The following is a 24,272-nucleotide window of genomic DNA, read 5'->3' as shown; positions in this document are numbered from 1 at the left end:
TTGAACATTAGTCATTCTAACAGCACAAATACGTACAGTATTATGGGGCGAACTATTACACACACACATTAACCCCCCTCAACTTTTACTCTCTGCTGTGCTCTTCCTCTATTCTGAGGAGCAGGGATAACATGTTTCACAACCAGATACTGCTCTGTTAGAGACAATTGCTCCACCTCAAAGACGATGGCAAGAAACTCCAAATCCCACTAGAATTATAAATTGAGGAAGTAGTACCTCAAGATGCACTTCAGGATGAGGAATTCAACATTTCAAACGCTTTGTAATGAGGTCGTATCAGACATTACTGGTCAGGTAACATCTTTCCCGCCCCTTTAAACAGCTTTTAGTCATACTGTGGCTGCTAATCAAGAATCATTCAGGTGCAAAGTCGCCTTATCTTATTCATTCACCATAATACTACTAGTCTATTACTACTGTACTACTACTATTACTACGGTCTACTACTAGGCTATTACTTATAATAATAATAATAATACTAATGATAATAATACTAATAATAATAATAATAATAATAATAATAATGCGCTTAGATGAACTTCCACAACAGGCTCTGGGCTCTGTAAAGCACCTAGAGACAATTGTATTGTTATGGCGCTATATAAATAAAATTGAATTGAATTGAATTGAACACGAAAATCCTGTAGAAGTGCCTGTTTTCCTACTTAGTGTAATTACTTGGCACAGCTTCTGGCCCACGAGATTTAAATTCCTATGTAAATAGCCTTATTATGCACACTACAATAAATCCAATAAATGACACTATACTGTATACATAATAATACTAATACTACTACTCAAATAATAATAATAATAATAATAATAATAATAATATAGTGGGCCCCCAGTAAATACTAATAAAGTATGATCTTTAATATTTAAATACTTACCCATGAATAGTGATTAAATAATTTCTGTATTACTATTTAACACAGTAATATAATAATTATAATACAAATGTTTTGAACATTACCGCTCGGAGTGGCAGTTTACGAGCGCACCCTTTGCTCTGCTTTGTGAAGTGACGTATTTCCGGGTGGTGCGCTGGGTACTACACGTGGATCGTAAGGAACTGGGACCCCCTGAGTAAACGTTTAATTTATACCCACATTTCATTTCTTTGAAAAGCTCCCGAAATACCCTGTCATCATGGTGAAACCACAGTTTAAAGGGAAGATGTCGATCAATCCCTCATCGTCAAGTAGTAATCCAGGTAAGAATACCGAATTTAGCTAGCTAGCATGTCACATGTAAACAGCTAATGCTAGTTTTTAGGTAATGTTAACAAGCTAATTGAAACGAACTTCTCCAACAAATATCCTGTTCAGCAAACGCAAGCAATTTGTTTATAGACCTTACCAAGACTTGGAGTGTAAATTGTCGGTCCTTCGCCGCTTATTGTACAGAAGACAGATTGTAACTTTGACTTGGAAAGCAGTGGTGTTGGCCAACAGCTGTGCAGTACTTCGCTGTCTGGATCATTCAGATCACGTCAAGATAATACCCCTGTCCTAAGTGTCAGTTTCAAGTTAGTTATAGAAGTATGCCAAATTACATTAGTGACATGATTTATTATAAGGTATATTATTTAATATTGTAAACATTGTTGATAATATCCTAAATGTGACCGTAGATTTGTCTGTAGGCAGCTCTCCAAAGTAACTTTCCCTGTATTTTTTCCAATATAAGACCGCGCCAAGGGGGCCGGAGGAAGCAACATGAGGGACCGTTCTACTATCAAACGCCTGAATATGTACAGGCAAAAGCAACGATGGTATGTAGCACTCTTAATGAAGGGGTAGGGTGTGATACAGCAGCAAACTTTGGGATGCCCTCAACGGAAAAAGGAAATTGGCGTCAGACTCATTGCCATTGAAATAGGGAACAAAATAAATATTAAAAACACCATAAAGTATACTTTTTAGGTACCCCAGGAAATATAGGATTTCTTTCATCTTTCTTTTGTGTGTTTCATGTGTTATTTACATCAACTTGTAATATGTAGCTGTAATATGCAGACCCACACACATTGTATTATGTTGGTCTACTTCTTTTCAACATCAATGATTTACTGCATTTGCTTTATCTGGTCCATGCTTTTAAAATATCCACCGTATCCACATCTTCTGATGTACAGTTCCAGTCAAAAGTTTGGACACACCTTCTCATTTTTTTAAGAGGATTTTTCTTTGATTTTATTATTTTCTACATGGTAGATACAACTTTTTTTGTTTAGTACATCATTCCATATGTGTTCTTTCGTAGTTTAAATGTCTTCAGTATAAATCTACAATGTAGAAAATAATAAAAGTAAAGAAAACACAAATGTAAGGTGTGTCCAAACTTTTGACTGGTACTGTAATACCAGAGAACGTCTTTCTCTGCAGAACTAGTGCGATTGTCAGTAGATCGTTCTCACAATAGCAGAACGAACCGATAGCAGGGGTAAAACAGGGGGAGATTGCCCACTAGTTAATTAAACACGTATGGCGTTGTTCTCTCAAATGAAATGCTAAAATGGGTTGCCAAAATATAATTTGGCGCCTGTTAGTATTCCTGTCAGGCCTGCCACATTAAAGTCTATGTGTGGGAAACACTGCTCAGTTACGGGCAGACAATAGCCAGGCTGAATACAGAACACACTAAACTGTGAAGGTGCCACGGTCCCTTGGTTGAACGATTTGAAGTGAGAACGATGAAATAGTTCCTGTTAGTCATGTTTTTTGTCTTTGTCTACAGTAACAACAGAGGGAAGGTTATTAGGCCATTATCGTATCAGTCCACTGTGACTGATGGCACAGTCGCCCGAGTGGAGCCGAACATCAAATGGTTTGGTGAGTAAAGAGGTCTTCTGCTTTTTCCTCACTATACATCCATACCAGCACACAAGTTCCTCCCCCCTGGTCTAACTTTTGTACCAGCCAAAAGCACACCCAAACACTGCCTTTGTCGGGATCGTGTGAAGTACAGACATATGATATGATACATAGGAATGGTTTTTAATTTTTTTTAATTTTGAGGTCACTCCCAAACTCCAGATTTCCTTCTCTGTAAGTAAGAACTGTCAGAGCGTTTTTCCTCAGGTCAGGTCCCACACCAGTGTAGACTAGTTTGTTAGAAATGACAATATTCAGGTAGTCAGATCGCACACTTTCATTTGATTTGGAGGAGATTATGTGACCTGGTGATGAGGCACATTTTCTTCTAGATCGCATTGGTCTCGTCAATAATTAAACGTCTCCTAGATACTTGATACACCTGTATTGGACACTTGCAGGTCATGGTGAAATGGCTGCTTTTGCACAAGGTGTTCCCTCTGTGGTGATCTTAAACACTAAACTGCATCTGTCTCTCTCTCTCTCCCATCCCTTCAGCCAACACGCGGGTCATCAAGCAGTCGTCCCTGCAGAAGTTTCAGGATGAGATGGGTGCAGTGGTGAAAAACCCCTACAGGGTGGTGATGAAGCAGAGCAAAGTGCCCATGTCCCTTCTGCACGACCGCGTCAAAGCCCACGTCAGTACACACACAAACACACACACACACACACACACTGCCATTTCACAGTGCATCATCACCTCAAATTTGATGCATTCACAGATGATTGCTATGTCATATATGGTGTGTTTCTGGTTCACAGCTGTAGAATACAGTGTGGGTTTGAGGACAGACATGCGTGTGGCTTTCTTTCCTAACGGGAAGGGCTGATCAGTGGGGTTTTTTTCCGGGGAGATGAACTGGCTGTGAAGGCCACATTTGTTGCCTCGTATCAGACAGAGCAGGAAAGATCTAAAAGCCGTCGTCTCTGCAATGCACACAACAGCAAAACAGCATAAACCTCAGTGCAGCTGAGGTCCTGTGCTCGCCGAACATGCTGTTGATGTCAGCCTCAGAGATGAGCGCCTGTTTCCTCTTGACACCAATACTTGCCCCCGCCCCCCCTACCCCTTTATTTATTTATTAATTTATTGATATTGTTATTGTTATTTATTTGTGGTTGGTTATTTATGTAGATATTTGTGTTTTCTTTTTTGAAGTCCTCATCAGTCTTGCTTGACTGATGTGAAAACTGCTAATGTGCCGATCATGGCCTCTCAAGCTTGTCATGATTAATTTTGGATGCCCTTGTCCTGACATCCTGTTGGTTTGGTTTTGGGTTTGTTTTTTTGATTTGTTTGTTTTGCGTCTCTCGTTTATTGCCGCTCTGATCCCTCTCCGGCACACTCTGAAACCTCCAGCTCTTTCTGCCGACGTCTGCCAACACCCCGAGCTCCACCTCTTCCAGTCACCGCCGGTTCACAGAAGATTACCCTGCCGCTAATGGGTACCAGCAAGAAACTGCTGTGTTCCCTTCGGGATCGAGGCAAGACAAATGGAGTATCGGGGATGAGTGAGGAGAGGTTCAGATTAGCAGCGGTCGGCACAAGAATGTGCTAATCGCCCTAATAGGCTTCTTTTTACACCAGACATCAGCAAATAATGAGTGGCAAGGCCGCACTTGGCTGGGCTAGTGTCAAAAGGGTGTCCACTGGATTTAAGAATGCGAGATCCAGAATCCTTGTGCAGATGCTCACAGTTTTTTTCCTTAAGTCTTGAAATTAACCCACTTTGACAAGATCTGGTAAATGTTAGGCTATTTTGTTTCTTTTGTTTGTTGCGACATGACTCTGACTGACATCAAACCTGGAATTGCCAAATAGCATTGCATTGGCTGTTTGGTGTCTAACTGTGTCTTTTCTCTTAGTTTCTCACATACTCGCGTGAGTGAGCCCATCCACAAAGAGTTGCTTCATCAATGTTTTAGGATTGGAATATATGTATTCCACAAGTTTCGTTGACAAAAGTTGAGGGATGCATTATGATTTCCTGACTTGCTTGAAGCTTTGAATTACACGGCTGCTTTCCTCTGAGGGCCTCGGCTGGCCACTCATCAAGAACTCAGCTGGATTCCACACACACCAAACCCGAAAGCCCATCTGAACCGAGCATTCTGTGTTCACCTGCAGTTCCATCTCCAGCCTCCAAGCGAGCTCCAAGTGGCTGCTAATGATTTTATTTCATTTTATATTTTTGCTATAAACACCACGGTCTCTCACCACTAATGTGAGCGCTGCAAGAAAGTGTTTATGTTGAACTTGACTTGCACACTCCATCGGTAATGTGAAGCAGGCGGTTGTAAAACCAGCCGGTGAGCATACAAAGCTTTGCTCTGCTGTTGTAGCTTGGCTGCTCTGCTGTGATATGCTGGTTTGCTGTGCCAATCTGGCTCTACAGCACTGGTCCAACGCTGCTAGTCTGCTCTGGTTGTAGCTGTGTCAAAAAGTGTCCCTCACTGTTCGCTCTCTCACCACCTTCTCTGTGTCTTTTGGTCTGTCTCCTTTTTCCTGCCCGACAGAACGCCAAGGTTCATATCCTGGACACAGAGACGTACGAAACCACATTCGGCCCCAAGTCTCAGCGTAAAAGGCCCAGTTTATGTGTGGGGGACGTGCAGGACCTTCTGGAGCAAGCCCAGGCTTCTGCTGAAACCTATAGTTCAGACAAGGACCGGGACCTGGTCGTAGAGGACGATGGCATCAGGTAAACATGCAGCAGGAATTAAGCAATACAGCTGGAGCTATCGTGAGGATTTAGATAGGTCTAAGCAATACAGCTGGAGCTATCGTGAGGATTTAGATAGGTCTAAGCACACACTCTGAAAAGGTAAGGTTAAACCACAGAAGAAGAAATACTCACATTTTTCAGGCATTTTCGGACAGAACTGTCCCCTTGATGATACCCTTCATATGTTTGGTGTTATTTGGATGTTTGACAAGATTGTTCTCAGGGGAATTCTCCGTTTGCTGATGCGATCATAAGTTGTATGTTCTTGTATAACTTGATTTTAGTAATGCAAACTATAGCCACAAGTCTAAATGCAGAAAGAGTTGAACTGTTTGTTCTTTTGAAGATTTGTTGTTACTGAGATCCTGTTCCCCAAAACACTCAGAGTGGAGGCTTTTGAAGGGATCCTCTCCTCTACTTTTCCTTGTCTCTCGTCTCCGTGTTCATTAATCAGTGCTTGGTGATGTTTTTTAGGAATGAAGCTCGTGAGGAGATTTTCAAGAAGGGACAGTCCAAGAGGATTTGGGGTGAACTTTATAAGGTAACCAAAACCCAGCTAGCTTCCTGGCCTTCAAAGCTGCTCTGACCCCTTGCTCTAAGACACATCTTCACACACACTTAGACTTTTCTCACACACAAACACGCAACTTTTCCACCGCCTAGACAAGGTTTGTCAGCTGATACCTCCTTGAAGTGGCCACCAAACTTGACCTCTGACCCGCCTCTCCGCAGGTGATCGACTCCTCAGACGTCATCATCCAGGTTCTGGACGCACGTGACCCCTTGGGCACGCGCTCCAAGAACATCGAGACCTACATCAAGAAGGAGAAGGGCTGGAAGCACCTCATCTTCGTGCTCAACAAGTGCGACCTCATCCCCACCTGGGTCACGGTAAGCAGCTCCTGCAGCGCGTGTTGCCCCGTCAGTGATGAAAGGAAAATAAATGAATTGAGTCTTTCTCTGTCTGTAGGCTCTTGTTTCTGTTTTGATGTGCATGACTAGCAGCCCTTTGTTTATCTCAGACCCCCCCCCCCCCCGCACACACGCACACTCACACACACACACACACCTTTATTTTCACATGTACATGTGTTTGTGCTTAAAAAACAAAACTGGGGGTCACCAAACAGGAAACGGGAAGCTAATTGCCTGCTCCAAAGGATTTGTTTATGGGCTTCAAATTACTGCGGCAGTGGCTTTTTTGTTTTGTTTTGTTTGTTTGTTGTTGTTTGGGTGTCCCGTGCCAGGTAGCTTTGTGCGTTGCGTTAATGCTTTCTTTGTGTGCGCATACAGCGTGTTGGAATGGAAATCTCTCATCAAGTTTCCCTCTGCTGTGCCCTCGCCAGTTCTGCTTCGTTTACCATCAGGGGTATTTATCTTAGCCTGACTTCATGGCGGAGGTGTGTGTTTGTGTGTGTGCGTCAGCAGCGCAGTGTTTGCGTCAGCGCAGTGTGTGCGTGCCGGGGAGAGCAGAAGAGCAGAATGGATGAGGTGTCAGTAGACAGCCCTCAGATGAAAACTATTACACAGGCTTATTATGGGTAATAAGCCACTGCTTATAATGGATGCTTCATGCAGAGCTGTGAGTGGATCAGTATGGGTATGTTCATGTCAAGGGTGATGTATGTGCTCACAGTGTGTGTGTGTGTGTGTGTTTGTGTTTTTTGTGCTGCAGAAACGCTGGGTGGCCACGTTGTCCAGCGAGTACCCCACGCTGGCCTTCCACGCCAGCCTCACCAACTCCTTCGGCAAGGGCTCCCTCATTCAGCTCCTCCGCCAGTTTGGCAAGGTACGCTTTGCCGTCCCCTTCATACGAGAACAGAAACTACAGCTTTGGGTTTTCCTCCATTTGTTTGATTCCTCATCTGTATTTCTTCCATCCCTGCATGTCATGGTGTGTTTCCAACTGTTGGCTGAGTGTGAGAGAGTGAGAGTCAGTGATCGAGCGCACACACACACACACACACACACACACACACACACTTGCGCACCTCTTTTGTCATGCTTGCGGTCGCGTTAAAAGGTGAACTGATGATCATCCATGTGGCTCAGTCCCCTCATCTTCCCCCGCTGTCCCAACATCACTTGGTCTCCAGGCAACGCCCCCGACTACACATTTGCTGTCAGCCCCTATTTATAGAGCCTGGGCCGTAAACAAGTAGTTGGAAGCTCTAAAAAGAGCGTGCAGGCCCGGACAAATAAATTAAGTTGAAAGTTATACTACTGATATACCCTTTTAGCCGAACAACAAGTCCAGGAATACCATAGTTACTATGAAAGAGTTGTAAATCCTTGGCAGTAATCACTTTGAAGAGCGTTGCGTGAAGCAAACCACTTTTTTTCTCCTTTGGAAACATTGAGTAGACCACCAGAACTAATGCTGTGTTGAACTTGGAGAGCTGTGCTAATAGATAATATCGTGTCCGAGTCGTATTGTGGTCTTGCGCAAGGACAGAAGAGACGCACTGTTTTTAAAACCTTTGTACCAGCCAGTATGTTGTTTTTCTAATTCACTTGAACATTTGCTGATTTTCTTTATAAATAAGAAACTGGAAAACTGTGGCCTTTGCAGCTCTTATCTCATATTGCCAATTTAACTTTGTCCTTTAATGTTTGCATTCTAAATGTACAGAAGAAAGAATAAGAGTAGTTACACTGTCTATCACTGTCCATTTGTTTTAATTTCTTACATTTGCCATTGCAGCTCCACACAGACAAAAAGCAGATAAGTGTTGGCTTCATTGGTTACCCTAATGTTGGAAAGAGCTCCATCATCAACACCCTGCGCCACAAAAAAGTATGCAATGTGGCGCCTCTCGCTGGCGAAACCAAGGTAAGGCAGCGAAGCCCTCTGCTCACCTCGCCCTTCATTTCACCCATAATGCAAATGCCAAACGCCTTGTACTTCTTATACAATGGGGGTGTATTGGCAAATGGCTTGTAATGTGTTCAATACTCCTTACTCCCACCATTAACCCCCTTTTGACAGAGGTAATTTACTTGTCTGGCATTTTTTCATGTTGAAAATGACACAGAATCCTCATTCCCAAAAATCAGAATGGTAGTTTATAATACGTTGTGAAATTCTCCCAGTCTGGAGTCATGTGTGGCCGAGCCATCTTGGATAGCTTTGACATGAGTGTGTTTGGTGGAGGCCTTGAACCTTCTGTAGCTTTCCAGCAGGCCTTTTTGGCCTTAAACACATGTATTTGTGTGTGTGTCAAAATTACCCCTCGGCCCCCCAACCTGTCAGCCGCCTCCTCTCGTTGTACAAACAGGCTGTGAGTAATGGTTCTCTTAGAGAAGACGAGAGGAGGTAAGGGAAGGCTGATGATGACTCGTTTTTGATAACCAGATTGAAAACAGCCATCTTCCACTCTTGGGTATCCCGTTGCAATTCCAAAGCACCGGATAATGTGTTTTCCCCTCTTAACTAGATTTGTCCTGATATGTTTTCTCCTCTAACTAGACGTCTCCTAAACAATGTCCGACTATTGGGTGTATCCAGGTTTCAGCCTGGAATGATACAATAGTTTCCCTGTTTCCATGTAATCCATGTATGTCATCCTCCCTTCCAGGTTTGGCAGTATATTACCCTGATGAGACGCATTTTCCTCATCGACTGTCCAGGTGTTGTGTATCCTTCCGGGGACAGCGAGACAGACATCGTTCTCAAAGGAGTGGTAAGGCCCCCCCCCCGTTACCATCAGACATGCGTATCATTCAAAGCTGTCACTGTTGGAGTGGATCTCACATACATGAACTCTCCTCGGCCAGGTCCAAGTTGAGAAGATCAAGACCCCAGAGGACCACATTGGTGCGGTGCTGGAGAGGGCCAAGGCTGAGTACATCCAGAAGACCTACCGAATTCCGTCTTGGACGTCTGCCGAGGATTTCCTGGAAAAGCTTGCATTCCGCACAGGAAAACTCCTTAAGGTCTGGCCGCCACAAGCACAAAAGAATTGTGTACTGCCTGTACACACACCCTGTGTGTGTGTGTGTGTGTGTGTGTGTATGTGTGAGTGTGTTTGTTTACGTAACTTTGCAAGTAAACAGGCACAATGTGTCACGTCCGGGCCTGCTGGGTGGAGACGGGCCAGAGCGTGCCAGTGGGAGCTGGTGGAGTGAGTCAGCCACAGAAACTGTTCCCAGGCTGCTGGGTCGGGTCGACCCGGCCTTGCCTCTCTGCCCACAGCAGCTGCTGCAGAACTGACTCCACCGGTCACAGCTCTCAGAAACCAGCAGGCCCGTTTTAATCAGAACCATACTCCCAGAAAGCAACAAATGAACATTTCACCAAATGCCTAACACTGAGAAAGTGCTCCTCAGAGAGGATGACCACATTGGGTCTTCGTCCGGTGCTGGTGATGTTTCAGGCCTGTTCGTTAGATTGGGTCTGGTTTATGGGAATGGAATGGAATTGGAATGGAGTTGTTTTGGTTAATGAGTGAGTAAGAGTATTAGATCATACTCTGTGGCTTCCGTTGGATTAGGTAATATGTTTTAAATTCAGCCTCTGTGTGTGTGTTTGTGATGATTGTAGGGTGGTGAGCCTGACCTTCCCACCGTGTCCAAGATGGTGCTGAATGACTGGCAGCGGGGGCGCATCCCCTTCTTTGTGAAGCCCCTTGGCATGGAGGGAGATGAGGAGGTGAGGGAACAGGGCAAAAGGTCTTTAGCCACAATGTTAAAACTGCAAATGTATTCTGTTCTGCCACCTTCTGGTAAAATGCAAGTATTCCATTCTGAATTGCATTATGGTTGCATGGTTTTAGGAAATTGATGACATTTTTCAATGTGTCAATCAACAGTTATTGTGATCATTTGTGAAGGAATATTGAGTATGACATGACATTTTTTGAGGTACTTTTTTGAATTTGATCCCATCCCAGGCGAAAACAGCAGTGCCCTTGGAAGGCCCTGTTGTAGAGGCAGAGCAGGCCGTGTGCGTGGAGCAGCTGCCTGAGGAGCAGATGCAGGCCATGGCCTCTTCCTCTGACAACCAGGCCCAAGAGCAGCTGAAACACAAGCAAGAGCAGGTGCAGAAGATGCTGTCCAACATCCGGCAAAACTTCGGCAAGATCAACGTGGCTCCTCAGTTCAGTGAGGAAGACCTGGTGCCCGTCGAGACCCCTGACCTCCTCGACCTGTCTGGCAGCGAGTGCGAGGACGAGGATGGTAGTGAGGACGAAGATGGTAGTGAGGAAGGTGACGGCGAGGATGAGGAGGGAGGAAACCAGGATGAGGAGCGAGAGAAAGGGGATGAGGAGAAACCAGTCAAGGAAGGCCCCGCTTCTGATGCTGGGAGCTCAAAGAGCAAGAGTACACGCGAGGTGAACAAACAGCTGGATGAGAAGATTGCCAAGTTAAAGCATTTCCTGGATCGGGCAAAGTCCAAGCACTTCTCTGCTATCCGGTCAGTCTTCCATGATTATTCACCCAACGTTCCCTCTTTTTACCCCTTTGAAATGCAGCATTGTTCGCCAGGAGTTCTTGAGTGAGTGAATGAGAGGGGTGTCTTGAGGTGAACTTGTGCCCCTCTCCACATTCCTGGCCATTGGTAGAATCTGGCTTGTCTTCTCGATTTGCCTCTGGCTCATCTGCTTGAGTTATGCTGCCGTCTTCTGCGTCATTGTACTGTTAATGTTTGTTGTTAAAATTCAGATCACGGCTTAGCCAAGGCTTGGCCTGAAACACTTTGTTGTGTATGATTTGTGAAGGTCTCCCCTCCCCCGGCCAGACCCAACCCCTAACCCCCAAACCTTTGGTAGCGGGTAGTTGATATTGTGAGTAATGTGTTCTCCTTGTGTTTCTTTGACAGAATCCCAAAAGGTCTGTCTGATAAGGTGTTTGCAGACATGAAGGAAAAGCAGAACGCTGCAAATAAATCCAAACGCACTAAAGGTAACACTAAGGGTAACATCTGAGGACTCCTTTTTTTCCTTTTTTTTTCTTCAGCATGTCTAAACTGGAAAGGGCATGTTTGGATGGCAAGCTTATTTACGTGATACAAAGTTTTAGAAAATGTTTTGACCAAAAATAGACAGAAAAAAAGACCAAGAAAGCCATGTCTCCCTTGTATTTTACTTCCCCCATGTTGTCAGCGGATATTTTAATCCTTGTCTCAGGAAGAGCATAAGGTGCTATTCCACTGCAGGAACCCATAAGCCGTTTTAGGAGACCCGATACCTTTAGGTGTTTTTCCACTGCAGAAATCGCCCCTGTAGGATCTCTTTCATGCCCGTTTTGGGGGGCAAAATAAGTACCTACTCCTGGTTAGCTACTTCTGTGTGGCCCTATAACTGTTGGGTGGCACACTCAGTGACGGCTGACGCTTATTGGTTAAAACTACGTGAATGGAAGACAACAAACGCCATTTTTAAAACCCGCCAGCTTTTGCTGATGTTACGCAATGAATACAAATTAATAAAGTAGGGCCTCCAAATCTGTACTGACATATTTCTAGCAGCAGGGGCTAAAGAAATTAATTCCCTGGTGGGTTTTTGCCCCAATGCGGGCATTTGTCGAGCTATGGAAAAGAAAGGCACAGGCTCAAACTCACTTCCTCTCACAGGTTTATTGACACGCTCAGGTTACATGTTTTATTTGATTATTAAATGTCGACCCCAGTCTCAGTCTGTCACCACCTTAAAGAGGCAATATAGAGTTTATATCATCTGACTTGTCAAAATGTGAATTAGTCATAATAGATCCTCCGTTTACAGTTTTTGTATGTAGCATGGATGTGAGTGTTGATGTCCGCATATGGTAATGATAACTATTGTGAATTTTTCGGATTCCTAAATGTGCTCTTCATCATCGTCTTCATCATATCTTACGCAGGCACGATGCAGGCGGGCAGAAAGAGGAAGGCTGAGGATGATGAAGAGCCAGAGGAGAGAAACAAGCTCACATCTAAAGAGGTACGTCCTGGCCTGTTCTCCCAGCGTGCCTCATCTGTCTGGGTTGACACCACAGATGGATGTGTTCATGATTGCCTCAAAGACGGAAAGAAAGAGTTCCTGTTGTTTCTCAAGCCGAAACACTTCCATTTGTCTTATCTCTCTGTATTTCTTTTGCCCCGTCTGTCTGCAGAAGCGAAGGATCGACCGTTCCCAAAAGACGAAAAAGGTTGGGGTGCGATATTATGAAACGCACAATGTGAAGAACAAGAACAAGAACAGAAAAATACCCACAGAGGGCAAGAAAACGAAACGAACCAAACGATAAATATTTGGGCCGCTAAAATTATGTATCTTTCAACGGACATTTTGTGCAAGTGTATGGCTGGAGGTGGGAATTATATTGGTGTATTTAAGATTCTGATTTGTCCGTCATTGGATCGGACTGAAGAATGCTTTTTTGATCGCCTTAATTTACCCACCATCCTGGGAGAAAGTGATGGCCTGCTTCTACTTGCTGCTGTCTTTAAAATAACATTGTTCTGTATGGAACGCAGGTATTTTCTTAACTATACAATGCAGCCCTTCTGCTGCATGCCAAACAATGATCTGTCTGGCTTGTACGCTGGAGTGGCATGTCTCTCTGGATCTGTTAATAAAGACGCAAAGAGGCAACTGACTTTTCAGTGTCCTTTATTGCAAAAAAAATGATTTTGGCTTGGAAAGTGTCAATTTCCTTGGAAATGCATTTATAAAGAACAGTTTTGCTGTGCAGGGCTTCATCGTGCTCGGAGCACGGCAACAGTAGACTGGTTATTTCTTTGGAGCAATGATGCCTTCCAGCTGGGCCTGGAAAAATAAGAGAAAAACTATTTCAGATATAACAGATTAAAGGTCTCATATTTGATGAAAATCAAATGTCCTCCAATTGATTATTAATTTCCGGACTTGTAGACTTTATTTGTATCAATTCTATAAGACCAATGCCCTTGATGTTTTAGAGCCTGGCTCTACTAATTGAGCTAAAGGAACATTGAACTGAGAATTGGTACATCCATGGCTTATAGCATTTGTGTTAAAACATTCCTAGACAACACAGAACAAAATGTGACATAGTGTTGCTATGATACTTTGAGGTAATGGTCAGCCGTGTATAAAGTCTAAGCATGTGTGTGTTCTATGGGGAGCTTCAGAAGTGAAATACCACCCCTTTTTAAGAGTGTGAGGCTCCTTAGGCTTAGGCTCCTCCTTTGACAGCAGCCTACCTTGAGTTGCTGGTTGGTGCGTTTGAGAAACTGAAGCTCCTCTGTGTGCTTCTTCTCCTCCACCTGCCGCCGCTCCGTCTCTCTCTTCTCTATAGCCTCGCACTTGGCCTTCTGCTCGTTCACCTGGCGCTCAAGGTCCCGCTTCTCCATCTCAAGGTCTGAGATCTACACGGCAGGTCAACATTTATCTCAGACCAATGTTCATCTAATCCCACATTGATCATCACAGATTTTCTTGTTGCAGACAGTGTCATGAGGATGCCTCTAAAGGCATACACTCCTCAGGTGTATTTCTTTATCTTCCCAAACATTATTTTACATTCCTCAGACTTGGGCTGACCCACACCTACCATCTTCTCCATGTCTGACTTGCCCTGCTCAGCTTGAAGGGCTTTCCTCATGCCGAAAGCCACGCTGCTCTCGTACAGTGTCTGGTAAGCAGCGATGGTCATGCGGATCTCATCTCGAACCCGCAACAGTAGCAGTCCCCTCTCGGAGCAGTTTATTGTGACCTGTCTGATCAGTTCATCTACAGGAACCAGATATGTAAGAACTCAACAAAAAACAAATACAAGTTGAAACTCATGGCTGCACTTATCTCAATCGTGCATTTAAATTTCATTGTCTTGAGAATAGAATGAGTAGTGACTTGTGACCACTTGAATGTGTTAGCTAGCATTATCACACATGGGTTTATTGAGATTGTTTTCACATCTCATGTATGCTACCACTCCCAAGTAAAATTATTTTCCTTTAAGACACCGCTTCTACCAGAGACCATAGCCTGAGGTGCTGGCCTGACCCTTGACCCTTACCAAAGCACTGTGTGTAGAGCTCTCTGCGAACGGGACAGATGCCTGTCTCCCTGGCCTGCCTCTGCTGCAGCTTCAGGCCCAGCTGTTCCTGCAGGTGCACCACATCCATGCGCGTGCAGGGTGTGCTGGCTACTTGCTGCACCCACAGCTGGTTGTTTTCCATCCATTCCCTGCAAGACACAACCCACACGGGGGCAGCAGACACACACACACACACACACACACACACAGAGAGAGAGAGAGGATACAGATGTGTGCAGATATGGGCAGGGATGAAGCGGAGATATGTGCAGGAGCCCAGACTTATCGCTTTTAGATCATCTCCAGGTAGAAGCTGACTGAAAATGTTCCAGCCCTAATCAGTTCTCGAGTCAACTGCTTTCTCATGATGTTAATTCGACTACAGCATACATTCTTTCCCCATTTTAGCAGGAAGAAACTACCATCTTGTTAGGTTTATGCAAAATATTGCACAAGCTGGGTTTCCATCTAAGTCTACACTTAGACATTTTTAAGCAAAGCGATTTACAGAGCAGGAAAGACATGCAATGGCAATGGATTAAATGTCATCTTTACCTGGGTGGAAGGATGGAATTAAGGATTTCTTCTGTTTGTTGCTTAGTGGCATCAGCTGCAGGGGTCTTAGGTTTAGGTGGAGGAGGAACTGGACCTGTGATGGCCTGCTGCGAACTGACTTTCAGGGCACGAGCCTGAATTCAACAAAATGTCAATATCAAATATTGAAACAGTTTTATTTCAGGCAGTTTGTATAGGCCTAATGTGTTAATACACTTATGTCAAGTAGGAACAAATACATACAATTATTTGTTTTTAGAATTGAAGTTTTGATAATGTAGATAATACCATTATTCAGTAATTTTCTCAAGAAATAAATAGATTGTATATTCATACAGTATAATGAAAGGTTCAATATTTTGGCATTCAATTAATGCAAGCTGAACATAACTGAAGTTTTAAAAAGACAGTGTCACCAGTTAACGTAAGAAACTAGCGGTATAGGTTGTATCACTTTGACAACTAAAATATAAGGTCAGGTGAGCCAGTTAATTAGCTAATGCATTAGAAAAACCAAAGGCTGCTGTATAAATTTCCGGTTAGCTGGCTAAAGCTATCTGAGAAGCTAAAGGGAAGTTTACCTTTGCAGACTTCTTTTCTGTGTTCTTGCTCACTAAGGCTGGGTTGTCATATTTCACTAACGAGTCGGCTGGGGGTATCATGTTGGTAAACTGAGTTGACGGTCAAATAAAATTAAAAAGTTGTTTTCAACTTACAAACAAAAAACTGAAAACATTAACACATAGCGCCAGTTAGCTTGCGTCACCCTTACTACCTGTTTATGGTTACCATGGCAATGAGGCTCTAAGCCACCTCTACTCAACAGCAACACATACTAGGTTAGATCAGGAGTTTGTCAGAAATACACAGATCGTGATTGTTTGGTTGAATGCATGTTTCTGGCACTTTCTGTCTTTTTCTGTCCTATTATGTTTGTGATTCAAACCTAATGCAAATCGACGACTTTTGTGGCACATCCTGCACACAAATTGCTCATATGTTCACTTCAATATATACAAAGAGTCAATAACTGCCTATAACAAAGCAATACGTATGGCAAGAAAGGATTACTTTTCCAAGGTTATTACAGAGAATGCTGGAAATTCTAGAATATTATTCTCCACTATCGACCAGCTACTCCACACTGCCCCTACTCCACCGCAGTCCTCCGCATCAAAATGTGAAGAACTCGCACTGTTCTTCAATAACAAGATAACTTCAATTAGAGCAAGTATTATTTCTGATGTAAACGCAGATGGCCTCAGAAAACACTGTAAAAAAGATGCAACCATGGGAAATTTCACCTGCATCACATTGGTGGATCTTTGTAAGACTGTCACTGAGTGCAATTCCTCCACCTCATGTATTGACCCTGTACCTACAGCATTTTTTAAGCGGGTGTTTGACAGTGTTTCAAGTCATGTCCTGAAGATTATAAATACATATCTTCAAACTGGCATCTTCCCAGATGCCTTCAAAACAGCTGTTGTAAAACCCTTACTAAAAAAAAACAACCTAGATGGTAATGCACTGATCAACTATAGGCCGATTTCCAATCTTCCATTCATTAGTAAAGTACTTGAAAAGATAGTTTCAGTGCAAATAAACTCCTTTCTCAAAGAAAACAATATCCTGGAGAAATTTCAATCAGGCTTTAGAACATGCCACAGCACTGAAACTGCTCTTACTAAAGTAATCAGCGACCTCAGACTAAATTTGGATGCAAATAAGGTCTCAATCCTGGTCCTCTTAGACCTAAGTGCAGCATTTGATACTATTGATTGAAAGTTAGTTGGGCTTTCTGACTCTGTATTAAACTGGTTCAGAACATACATCAAAGGGAGAAAGTTTTATGTCAGGCTTGGAGATCATGTGTCTAAGAAACATTACATCTGCTTTGGGGTTGCACAAGGGAGCTGCCTTGGTCCATTATTATTCTCACTGTACATGCTGCCACTTGGGGACATCATTAGAGAACACAATGTATGTTTCCATAGTTATGCTGATGACACGCAACTATACATCTCTGCTGAGCCAAATGATGCTGCAGCAATAAACTCCATTACTACCTGTCTTTTGGCGATAAATAAGTGGATGAGCAATAATTTCTTAAAGTTAAACGAGGACAAAACTGAGATCCTACTAGTCGGCCCTAAAACAAAAAGAGAAATGCTGTTTAACAATTTGGGGAAATTAACTCCCTTGATTAAATCGGAGGTTACAAGTCTTGGTGTTATTTTAGATTCAGATTTAAGCTTCAAGTCTCACATTAACAAGGTGACGAAAACATCATTTTTCCACCTTAAAAACATAGCTAAAGTCCTGCCATTTATAAATCAAAAAGATGCTGAAAAACTGATTCATGCCTTTATTTCAAGCCGTCTTGATTATTGTAATGCAATCCTTACTGGCCTCCCAAAAAAAACAACTGAGAGACTTCAGCTCATTCAAAACTCTGCAGCTCGGCTATTAACCAGAACCAAGAGGAGAGAGCACATTAGTCCAGTTTTAGCTGCTCTGCACTGGCTTCCAGTAACTTTTAGAATTGACTTTAAGGTCCTTCTCCTAATATACAAAGCCCTTAATGGGCTAGGACCAAGTTACATTGCAAACTCCCTAGTCAAATACTTGCCCTCAAGAACACTGCGATCATCGAATGCTGGTTTATTGGAGGTTCCCAGCAAAAGCCGTAAGAAAATCGGGGACGCAGCATTTGTCAATTACGCCCCAGTGCTATGGAACATACTGCCTATAGACATCAGGGAAGCCAGCTCGCTTAACATCTTTAAAAGAAAACTAAAAACGTACCTCTTCACATTAGCCTTTAACTAGCTACCACTTCGCTACCACTTCGCACTATATATATATATAAATACTTTAACTTTTAAACTACTGGTGATATTAAGGGGTTGGATTAAATATATCTCTATAATTATAATTATAATTTTATTTTTTTTGCACTATATCTTTGTTATGTTTCTTTGATGTCTATTTTTATGTGCATGTCATTTCTTTGTGCATATTATGTATTTGCTGTAAAGCACTTTGAGCTGCATTCTTTTGCATGAAAGGTGCTATATAAATAAAGTTTTATTATTATTATTATTATATGTTCAGCAGACTTATTGATGCAAGACATTATGTTTAATTAACCTACATATTTTATGGATTGGAATTGTATAAAATATGAGCCGCAACTTATTGACAATGAAATTAAGTGACTGTGGGTACCAAGGCCAGACCAGTTTAGAATCACTGACCTGCGTTTTGGGGTTAAACGGGAATGTTCCACTAGGGGGCTAAATTACGTGCTGAGTTAACGTAGTAGAACGTAGGCACAATTACGATTACAGTCACCGACGCAGCACGCACTGGTGCCTGTTTTGCGTTTATCTTCCGATTGTTTACAAATTCTTTCTTCATTTCGAATTGATAAACTATGGCAATGCATGTGAAAGCTGCCCCTCTGCAGATCCCAGACACACGCAAAGAACTGACAGAATTGTTGAAGAGAAAACAGGAGCTTGCGGTAAAAGACCTTGATCCACAGACCCGCATTTTCTGGTCAACAATGACAAAAGCGTGTGTAGCTTTGTAGCTTTGTTAGCTAGCCAGCTAACATTTGCTTTCATGTCCTGTTGTTTTGGGTTTGTTTTTCCCACAAGGCGTAATTACACAGTGTATTTTTTAAGTGCTAGTTATTAATGTGTAACCCAGAACACCATCTGAAAGCAGATCTTTCTTGATTTTTCGTCTGGCTTAGGTTTGTCATCTAACATCCAGCCTTGCTATTTAAGCGTGCTACTTTAACTGTACTATTCTATTTTATATAGGTAACGTTAGGCAGTGAGGTTAACATGGCAATACATGATCTGTTGCTACTGCAATTTCATGAAGTTACGTAAGGCTGTCATATTTGTTAAGAATGTGCCTAGGCCCAGGCCTCGCCCAAGGCAGGTACTAGTCACCGTTGATATAATAATTGTGTGCTGATGCTATGGATGTATTGGGAGCGTGTCTTTTCTATGAAATAAAGTACGTCCATACTTTCAGTCAAAACTGTACATTCTTGAAAATTAGGGATGTTCCTTGAGAAGGCTAAATGATCGCTCTTTTAGGAAACATTGGCAAACCTCGAGAGGCAGATCTATGCATTTGAGGGGAGCTACCTGGAAGATACACAGATGTATGGAAACATAATCCGTGGATGGGATCGCTACCTCACCAACCAAAAGTAATGCCTTCAACTGTCTGTCAGTTTATGTATACTGCAAATGGATTTCAGATGTCACTGTGAATCTGAACTGTTTGCCATTCAACCCATGCTTCACAGAAACACAAACAGCAAAAATGACAGACGAAACCGAAAATTTAAAGAAGCAGAGCGGCTTTTTAGCAAATCATCAGTCACTTCCGTCGCTGTAAGTTACACTATGTTTAAGTAACTCAACTCAGTTTAGCTTTAGCTCACTGAGTTGTGGCTGTAAGTAACAGTAGCCACTTTTACAATTCATTCCGTGGTTTTAAGCAATTGTGTGTGTGTGTGTGTGTGTGTGTATGCGTGTACTAACAGGCTGTCAGTGCAATGACCGGAGTCCAAGACCAACTTGTAGAAAAACGTAAGTACTGCCCTGATGAACCCTGTCATAAAACCCTTTTATTACATGCTAGCAGATAAAGCCCAAAAAGAAAACTGTTAAAAACAGTCTATTTTGACACTATAACGACACAATAATATTATATGCGGGGTTAATTTGGGAATTGTAATGTAGGGGGTTCTGTGGTGTCAGGGTTGACATGGGTGGACATGCGTGTGCGCAACAGTGACAGGCAAAATGTTTACATATAAAGGTCTACATTTGAATTAAGAGATTACACATATTCATACTTTAAAGTATAATTTTAACAATTTTATAGATGTGAAAAAGTAGCTTTATTGCTATCATATGACAGACTACATATAATATAACAAGGTCTGTTGTCTACGCTGACAACCCTCTGCTCTGAATGTGGCAGTGCGCAAAACTATCGCAGATGACAATAAAACCTTTATGTAAGTGTACTCTTCTGTATTTCAGTATCAAATATAGGAAATGTTGCATTGTAGAATATTACAATAAACAGATAATAATTAGTGATGTTATACCTAGGAAATGATCAAACTAGCTTGCATTACCTACCTATTACGTAATTTGCATTGCTTTTCTATTCTGCTCAAACCAAAACCAGGCTAGCTATCTTGACAGTTTTACTTGAGCTTGCCAGCCAGCTTAATGTAACAGTGTAACACGATTTAAGGCCACCTATTGCTAACTGTCTTGTGTTAACAAGTCAAATCAGCACATAGCCTACATTGTTTGAGAAAAATATCAGACAAATTTACATCCAGTCATGAAACTAAATTAAGTCTCTGTGTCACTTTCTGACCTATCTTTACCCTACCTTGCCATCCATATATCTGCCTTCTGTGCCATCTGACTTAGAAGGGGTTGATTTTGAAAGGTGGCTTTTAGGGAAACCCTGTGAAACTTCTGACGTTCGCAAGTTGCTACGTTTGAGCCTATATACAACTCCACAGCTAAATACCAGTAGCTGCAATTAATCTAGAGTTGTTAGACCTATTGGTAGGAGTGAAAACATGTTTTAGTAATTGTTTTAATTATTAAGACTGAGAGGTGTTAAGCATATATGTGTATATATTGTTGAAGATGAGTGTGGTGAGGTTGAGCATCCTCTGATGACATTGAAGAGCAATGTAACCCCTGACTCTATGCTGTTCTATGTGTGCTGGTTGTAGGGGAACCAGGCAGTGGGTCAGAGAGCGACGGGTCTCCGGACTCCCAGAACCAGGAGAACGAGCCAAGTCCAGAGGAGCCGGAGGAGGCGGAGGGAGCGGCCCACAGTGGGAAGCCACAGAAGGCCCTCTCCTCGTCTGCCGGAGGCCACCATGGCAGCCACAAGAAGCGCAAAAACAAGAACCGCCATAGGTTGGTCCCCCACACCAGACCACACCACCCCACACCACACCACACCATGCTGCCTCTACAGGATTCACACAGTCATGCAAATGCAAAAGCCAAAAATCCCATTTTCCAGGGAATGAAACTTTGATTTTGTTGTATGATAAGGTTTAGTTGTCTGAATTTCTGCAGTGTGATACAGTTGAATTGACATTGAGCCTAACTAGCCTGTTAGGAAAGGAATGGAAAATTGTGGCAAATCCTGGACTTTGCATGAATTTGTGAAAACGCAAGATCGCTAAATCCTGGAAGGACTGACTTATATTAATTGCTTAATTTGAAATATGGACTGCATGTGTCGATGTCCGCTGGCTGTATATAGAGTGATTGTAGGGAGCCTAGACTCCATCTCTGCCCTAACCAGGCCCATGCTGTGAGTCATGAAGCTGTACAGGCACACCTTACATCCAGTTGGATGCATTTAACTCATTGGTGCTAGCTGGAGTGTCAGCATCTAATCTGTAACCCGCTGTTTTCTCTCCTCCTCTGCTGCCCTCAGCCCCAGTGGCATGAATGACTTTGACTTTGAGTAAGTGTGTGCGTGTGTGTGTGTGTGTGTGTGTGCATGCTTGTCTGCTTGCTGCATGCTGTCTTTTTATCGTTCCATTCAACTTCTTCAGCACCTCACTCCCTAAATGCTTGAGCATGAATCATTTCATGTTTATTTGGTAATTTGCTTAAACGGTTTTATCTGTGTGTCTGTTTATTTTTATAAACAAACAACTTTATGATAAACAATTATATAAACAAACTATCATATTATTCAACTTCTTCACCACCTCATTCCATAAATGCTTGAGCTTAAATAATTTCATGTTTTTATTGGTAATTTGCTTAATGCGTTTGTTTATTTTTATGATAAAAATGCTCATTTCCTCAATTTCAGGACAATTGCAGGTCTTAAGATTGACTTTCAACCTACTCTGTTTGTTGGTTAATCTAACCAGCTGTTAACCCTCCTATTATGTTCAAATTTTACCCACATCTATTATGCTTGGGGTCAATTTGACCCCAGCAATTTAAACCTCCAAAAAATGATTATAATATTTTTTTTTACTCAAGTTTATGTGTCAGGTACTTTAGGTTTGTTTGTTGACTACCTAAATAGCCCTTAAAAATAAAACAATACCCCCACCCACCCCCCTTATACATCCAGAATACATGTTACGCTACTATGGAGAAATATGCAGATCACCATCAAATCTCACTGATTGACTTAAAATTGGAAAGAGATATCCTTCTGGTGTTTTATGGCTTCATATTATTTCTAAGTACATATTGTTGTTATCTATAACATATGGAATAGAAAACTATTTCTGTAATCAAGAATAGTAACAATGTGATAAAAAAAGTTTATATTTCTTATATATTTTATACAATTAAAACAGCCTGGGGTCAAATTGACCCCAAACAACACCTATGCGTAAAGCATGTGTACAGGACATTGAAAACATATCATCATGTTAATTTTGTGTTTACCCAGTTCTCCCCATTAGATTAGGAAAAGTCATTAAATATGAAGCAAAAATAACTATGCCAATCATTTATTTAGAGACGTTAAACATTGAAAAGGGTCAAATTGACCCCAAACATAATAGGAGGGTTAAGTCATGCTTGTAGCTGTCATCCATATTGGCAGATGCCCAGATCGTACCTCCCATTTCTCCATCCAGGCAGTTTTTTTGATTGATTGATCGATTGATTAATTAAAAACATGATGTAAAAAAGTCTCTCCTTGATTTGGCCATAGGATGGACCTGAAGATGAACAAGAAACCGCGAGCTGTAAGTACCACTGCTTGGTTTGAGTCCTTAATAGGATCCAGCCAGCTAGAAATAAATGTATAACGTGCCATTAAATAATTACATGCCATGATCTCCACTATCCATGGACTCTCCATGTTCTGTCTTGCTCCTGCTGACATGAGACGTGGTTCTGTCTGATATGCGCTTCCTATCCTCCTCCTCAGCAGGACTTCTAGGCCCCAGGAGGAAGCATGCGTTTGCATCAGGAGAGGAGAACACATGTGAGGAATTCAACAGGAACAGGCTGCATGGATCCCTGCTGGAACATGTGGATGTAGTGTATGGTCTCCGTGGTGATGCAAACAGACAATAAATAAGCCTCAATGAATTGGGCCTTTTTCGAGAGGGACAGGTTTCGAGCCAAACGCCATTTCTCCTCTCCCCCCTTTATAGGATGTGTCGGCCATGTTTGTGTCATAGCAGAGCTTCATGTGAACACCGTGTCCTGAGGGAAATTCTTGGTTCCATTGTGGCCAGCTGATCTTCTAATAAATCTAAATCAGGTTCTGACTTTGGGCGCCGATGATGCATTCCGTTTTGACATGAGGCTTTTGAATCGCGGACCCTTTACCTTTTAGTACTGTTGTGCCTCAACTGTGTCGTATTGTTATTGTTTGTAGAATCCTGGTGAACGTAGGTGTGGGTTAGGTGCTTCATTAAGCCATAGAACTGGAACAGGCTGCGTTCATTGAGGTTGCAGGATACTTGAGCGGACTGAAGTCATTTTCAACACTCCAGGGAATTTCCCAGAACTCCAAGAAATAACTGAAAAGCAAGAGTCTCATCGTCAGGCCTGTCAGATCCATTTACTTTTGAACTATGAAATTATTTTTTTCTTGTTGATAGTTGACATTTTTTCAACATGAGCTATTCTTTTTGTACCTTATACCTCTGTGAATTAAAAACAGGAGTTTACAGTTCATGCAAGAAAAATAAAGTTTTTTTATACATCTGTAAAATGTTTGTCTTTAGTGTTTGTATCCTCGAACTTGAGTTTTTGATTACAAACTCTAAATGTTTAGTCTCATGCAGTTGCTGTAGCAATGGCAATTCCACCCTCATCGCTGTCTGTTTGTTTGTTTGTAATGAACTGAAATGGATGGTCTACTCAGGGAATTGTGTATGCAGCTGCTAATGACCAAAGAACACAAGGCCATATACTGCGTTCTCTTAATGTGGTCCAACATGATTAAGAAAGAGCACTTGTGAAAGTCAGAACTATCCACTGGAGGGCGCTACATGCCACCCTATTAGGTTGCCCTGTCA

General features: G+C 42.3%; 3 protein-coding genes across 6 annotated transcripts; 2 read left to right on the top strand and 1 right to left on the bottom strand.

The window, feature by feature from the left end:
* Positions 1–1,029: 1,029 nt before the first annotated feature.
* Positions 1,030–13,236, top strand: gnl2 (guanine nucleotide binding protein-like 2 (nucleolar)). The gene is made up of 16 exons (XM_012825133.3): positions 1,030–1,234; positions 1,711–1,795; positions 2,761–2,855; positions 3,396–3,535; positions 5,415–5,599; positions 6,098–6,164; positions 6,356–6,514; positions 7,299–7,412; positions 8,328–8,456; positions 9,202–9,306; positions 9,401–9,559; positions 10,167–10,274; positions 10,516–11,039; positions 11,445–11,527; positions 12,467–12,546; positions 12,719–13,236. Exons 1-16 carry the CDS (start codon positions 1,171–1,173, stop codon positions 12,851–12,853), a joined length of 2,232 nt encoding a protein of 743 aa, XP_012680587.1. The 5' UTR covers positions 1,030–1,170; the 3' UTR covers positions 12,854–13,236.
* Positions 13,210–15,956, bottom strand: dnali1 (dynein, axonemal, light intermediate chain 1). Its single transcript, XM_012825234.3, has 6 exons — positions 15,763–15,956; positions 15,182–15,315; positions 14,606–14,775; positions 14,141–14,319; positions 13,791–13,955; positions 13,210–13,374 (listed from the first exon to the last, which is right to left on the bottom strand). The coding sequence occupies exons 1-6, from the start codon at positions 15,841–15,843 to the stop codon at positions 13,339–13,341; spliced, it is 765 nt and encodes a 254-aa protein (XP_012680688.1). The 5' UTR covers positions 15,844–15,956; the 3' UTR covers positions 13,210–13,338.
* Positions 15,957–18,519: 2,563 nt separating this feature from the next.
* LOC105897962 (chromatin modification-related protein MEAF6) lies at positions 18,520–23,965 on the top strand. 4 transcript variants are annotated; one of them, XM_031576814.1, is made up of 8 exons: positions 18,520–18,710; positions 19,300–19,415; positions 19,515–19,602; positions 19,755–19,800; positions 20,979–21,168; positions 21,701–21,730; positions 22,952–22,985; positions 23,174–23,965. In XM_031576814.1, the coding sequence occupies exons 1-8, from the start codon at positions 18,621–18,623 to the stop codon at positions 23,180–23,182; spliced, it is 603 nt and encodes a 200-aa protein (XP_031432674.1). In that variant the 5' UTR covers positions 18,520–18,620; the 3' UTR covers positions 23,183–23,965. The 4 variants fall into 4 exon arrangements, with proteins under 4 accessions (XP_031432674.1, XP_031432673.1, XP_031432675.1 ...); XM_031576813.1 differs by having other exon boundaries at positions 23,171–23,965; XM_031576815.1 differs by lacking the exon at positions 21,701–21,730.
* The last annotated feature ends 307 nt before the right edge of the window (positions 23,966–24,272 follow it).

The sequence above is a fragment of the Clupea harengus genome, chromosome 11 (genome assembly GCF_900700415.2).
Source record: "Clupea harengus chromosome 11, Ch_v2.0.2, whole genome shotgun sequence".
Lineage (NCBI taxonomy): Eukaryota > Metazoa > Chordata > Actinopteri > Clupeiformes > Clupeidae > Clupea > Clupea harengus.
Note: the sequence above shows the minus strand (reverse complement) of the source record. Positions and strands in the feature narration are given on the sequence as shown.

Coding starts and splice junctions, on each gene's coding strand:
- gnl2 (XM_012825133.3), top strand. CDS start 1,171: ATGGTGAAACCACAGTTTAAAGGGAAGATGTCGATCAATCCCTCATCG. Junction 9,560..10,166: donor GCACAGGAAAACTCCTTAAG/GTCTGGCCGCCA, acceptor TGATGATTGTAG/GGTGGTGAGCCTGACCTTCC. Junction 11,528..12,466: donor TAAATCCAAACGCACTAAAG/GTAACACTAAGG, acceptor TATCTTACGCAG/GCACGATGCAGGCGGGCAGA.
- dnali1 (XM_012825234.3), bottom strand. CDS start 15,843: ATGATACCCCCAGCCGACTCGTTAGTGAAATATGACAACCCAGCCTTA. Junction 15,316..15,762: donor CAGAAAAGAAGTCTGCAAAG/GTAAACTTCCCT, acceptor TGTTGAATTCAG/GCTCGTGCCCTGAAAGTCAG. Junction 14,320..14,605: donor GCTCTACACACAGTGCTTTG/GTAAGGGTCAAG, acceptor TGGTTCCTGTAG/ATGAACTGATCAGACAGGTC.
- LOC105897962 (XM_031576813.1), top strand. CDS start 18,621: ATGGCAATGCATGTGAAAGCTGCCCCTCTGCAGATCCCAGACACACGC. Junction 18,711..19,299: donor AGAGAAAACAGGAGCTTGCG/GTAAAAGACCTT, acceptor TCGCTCTTTTAG/GAAACATTGGCAAACCTCGA. Junction 21,731..22,951: donor ATGAATGACTTTGACTTTGA/GTAAGTGTGTGC, acceptor ATTTGGCCATAG/GATGGACCTGAAGATGAACA.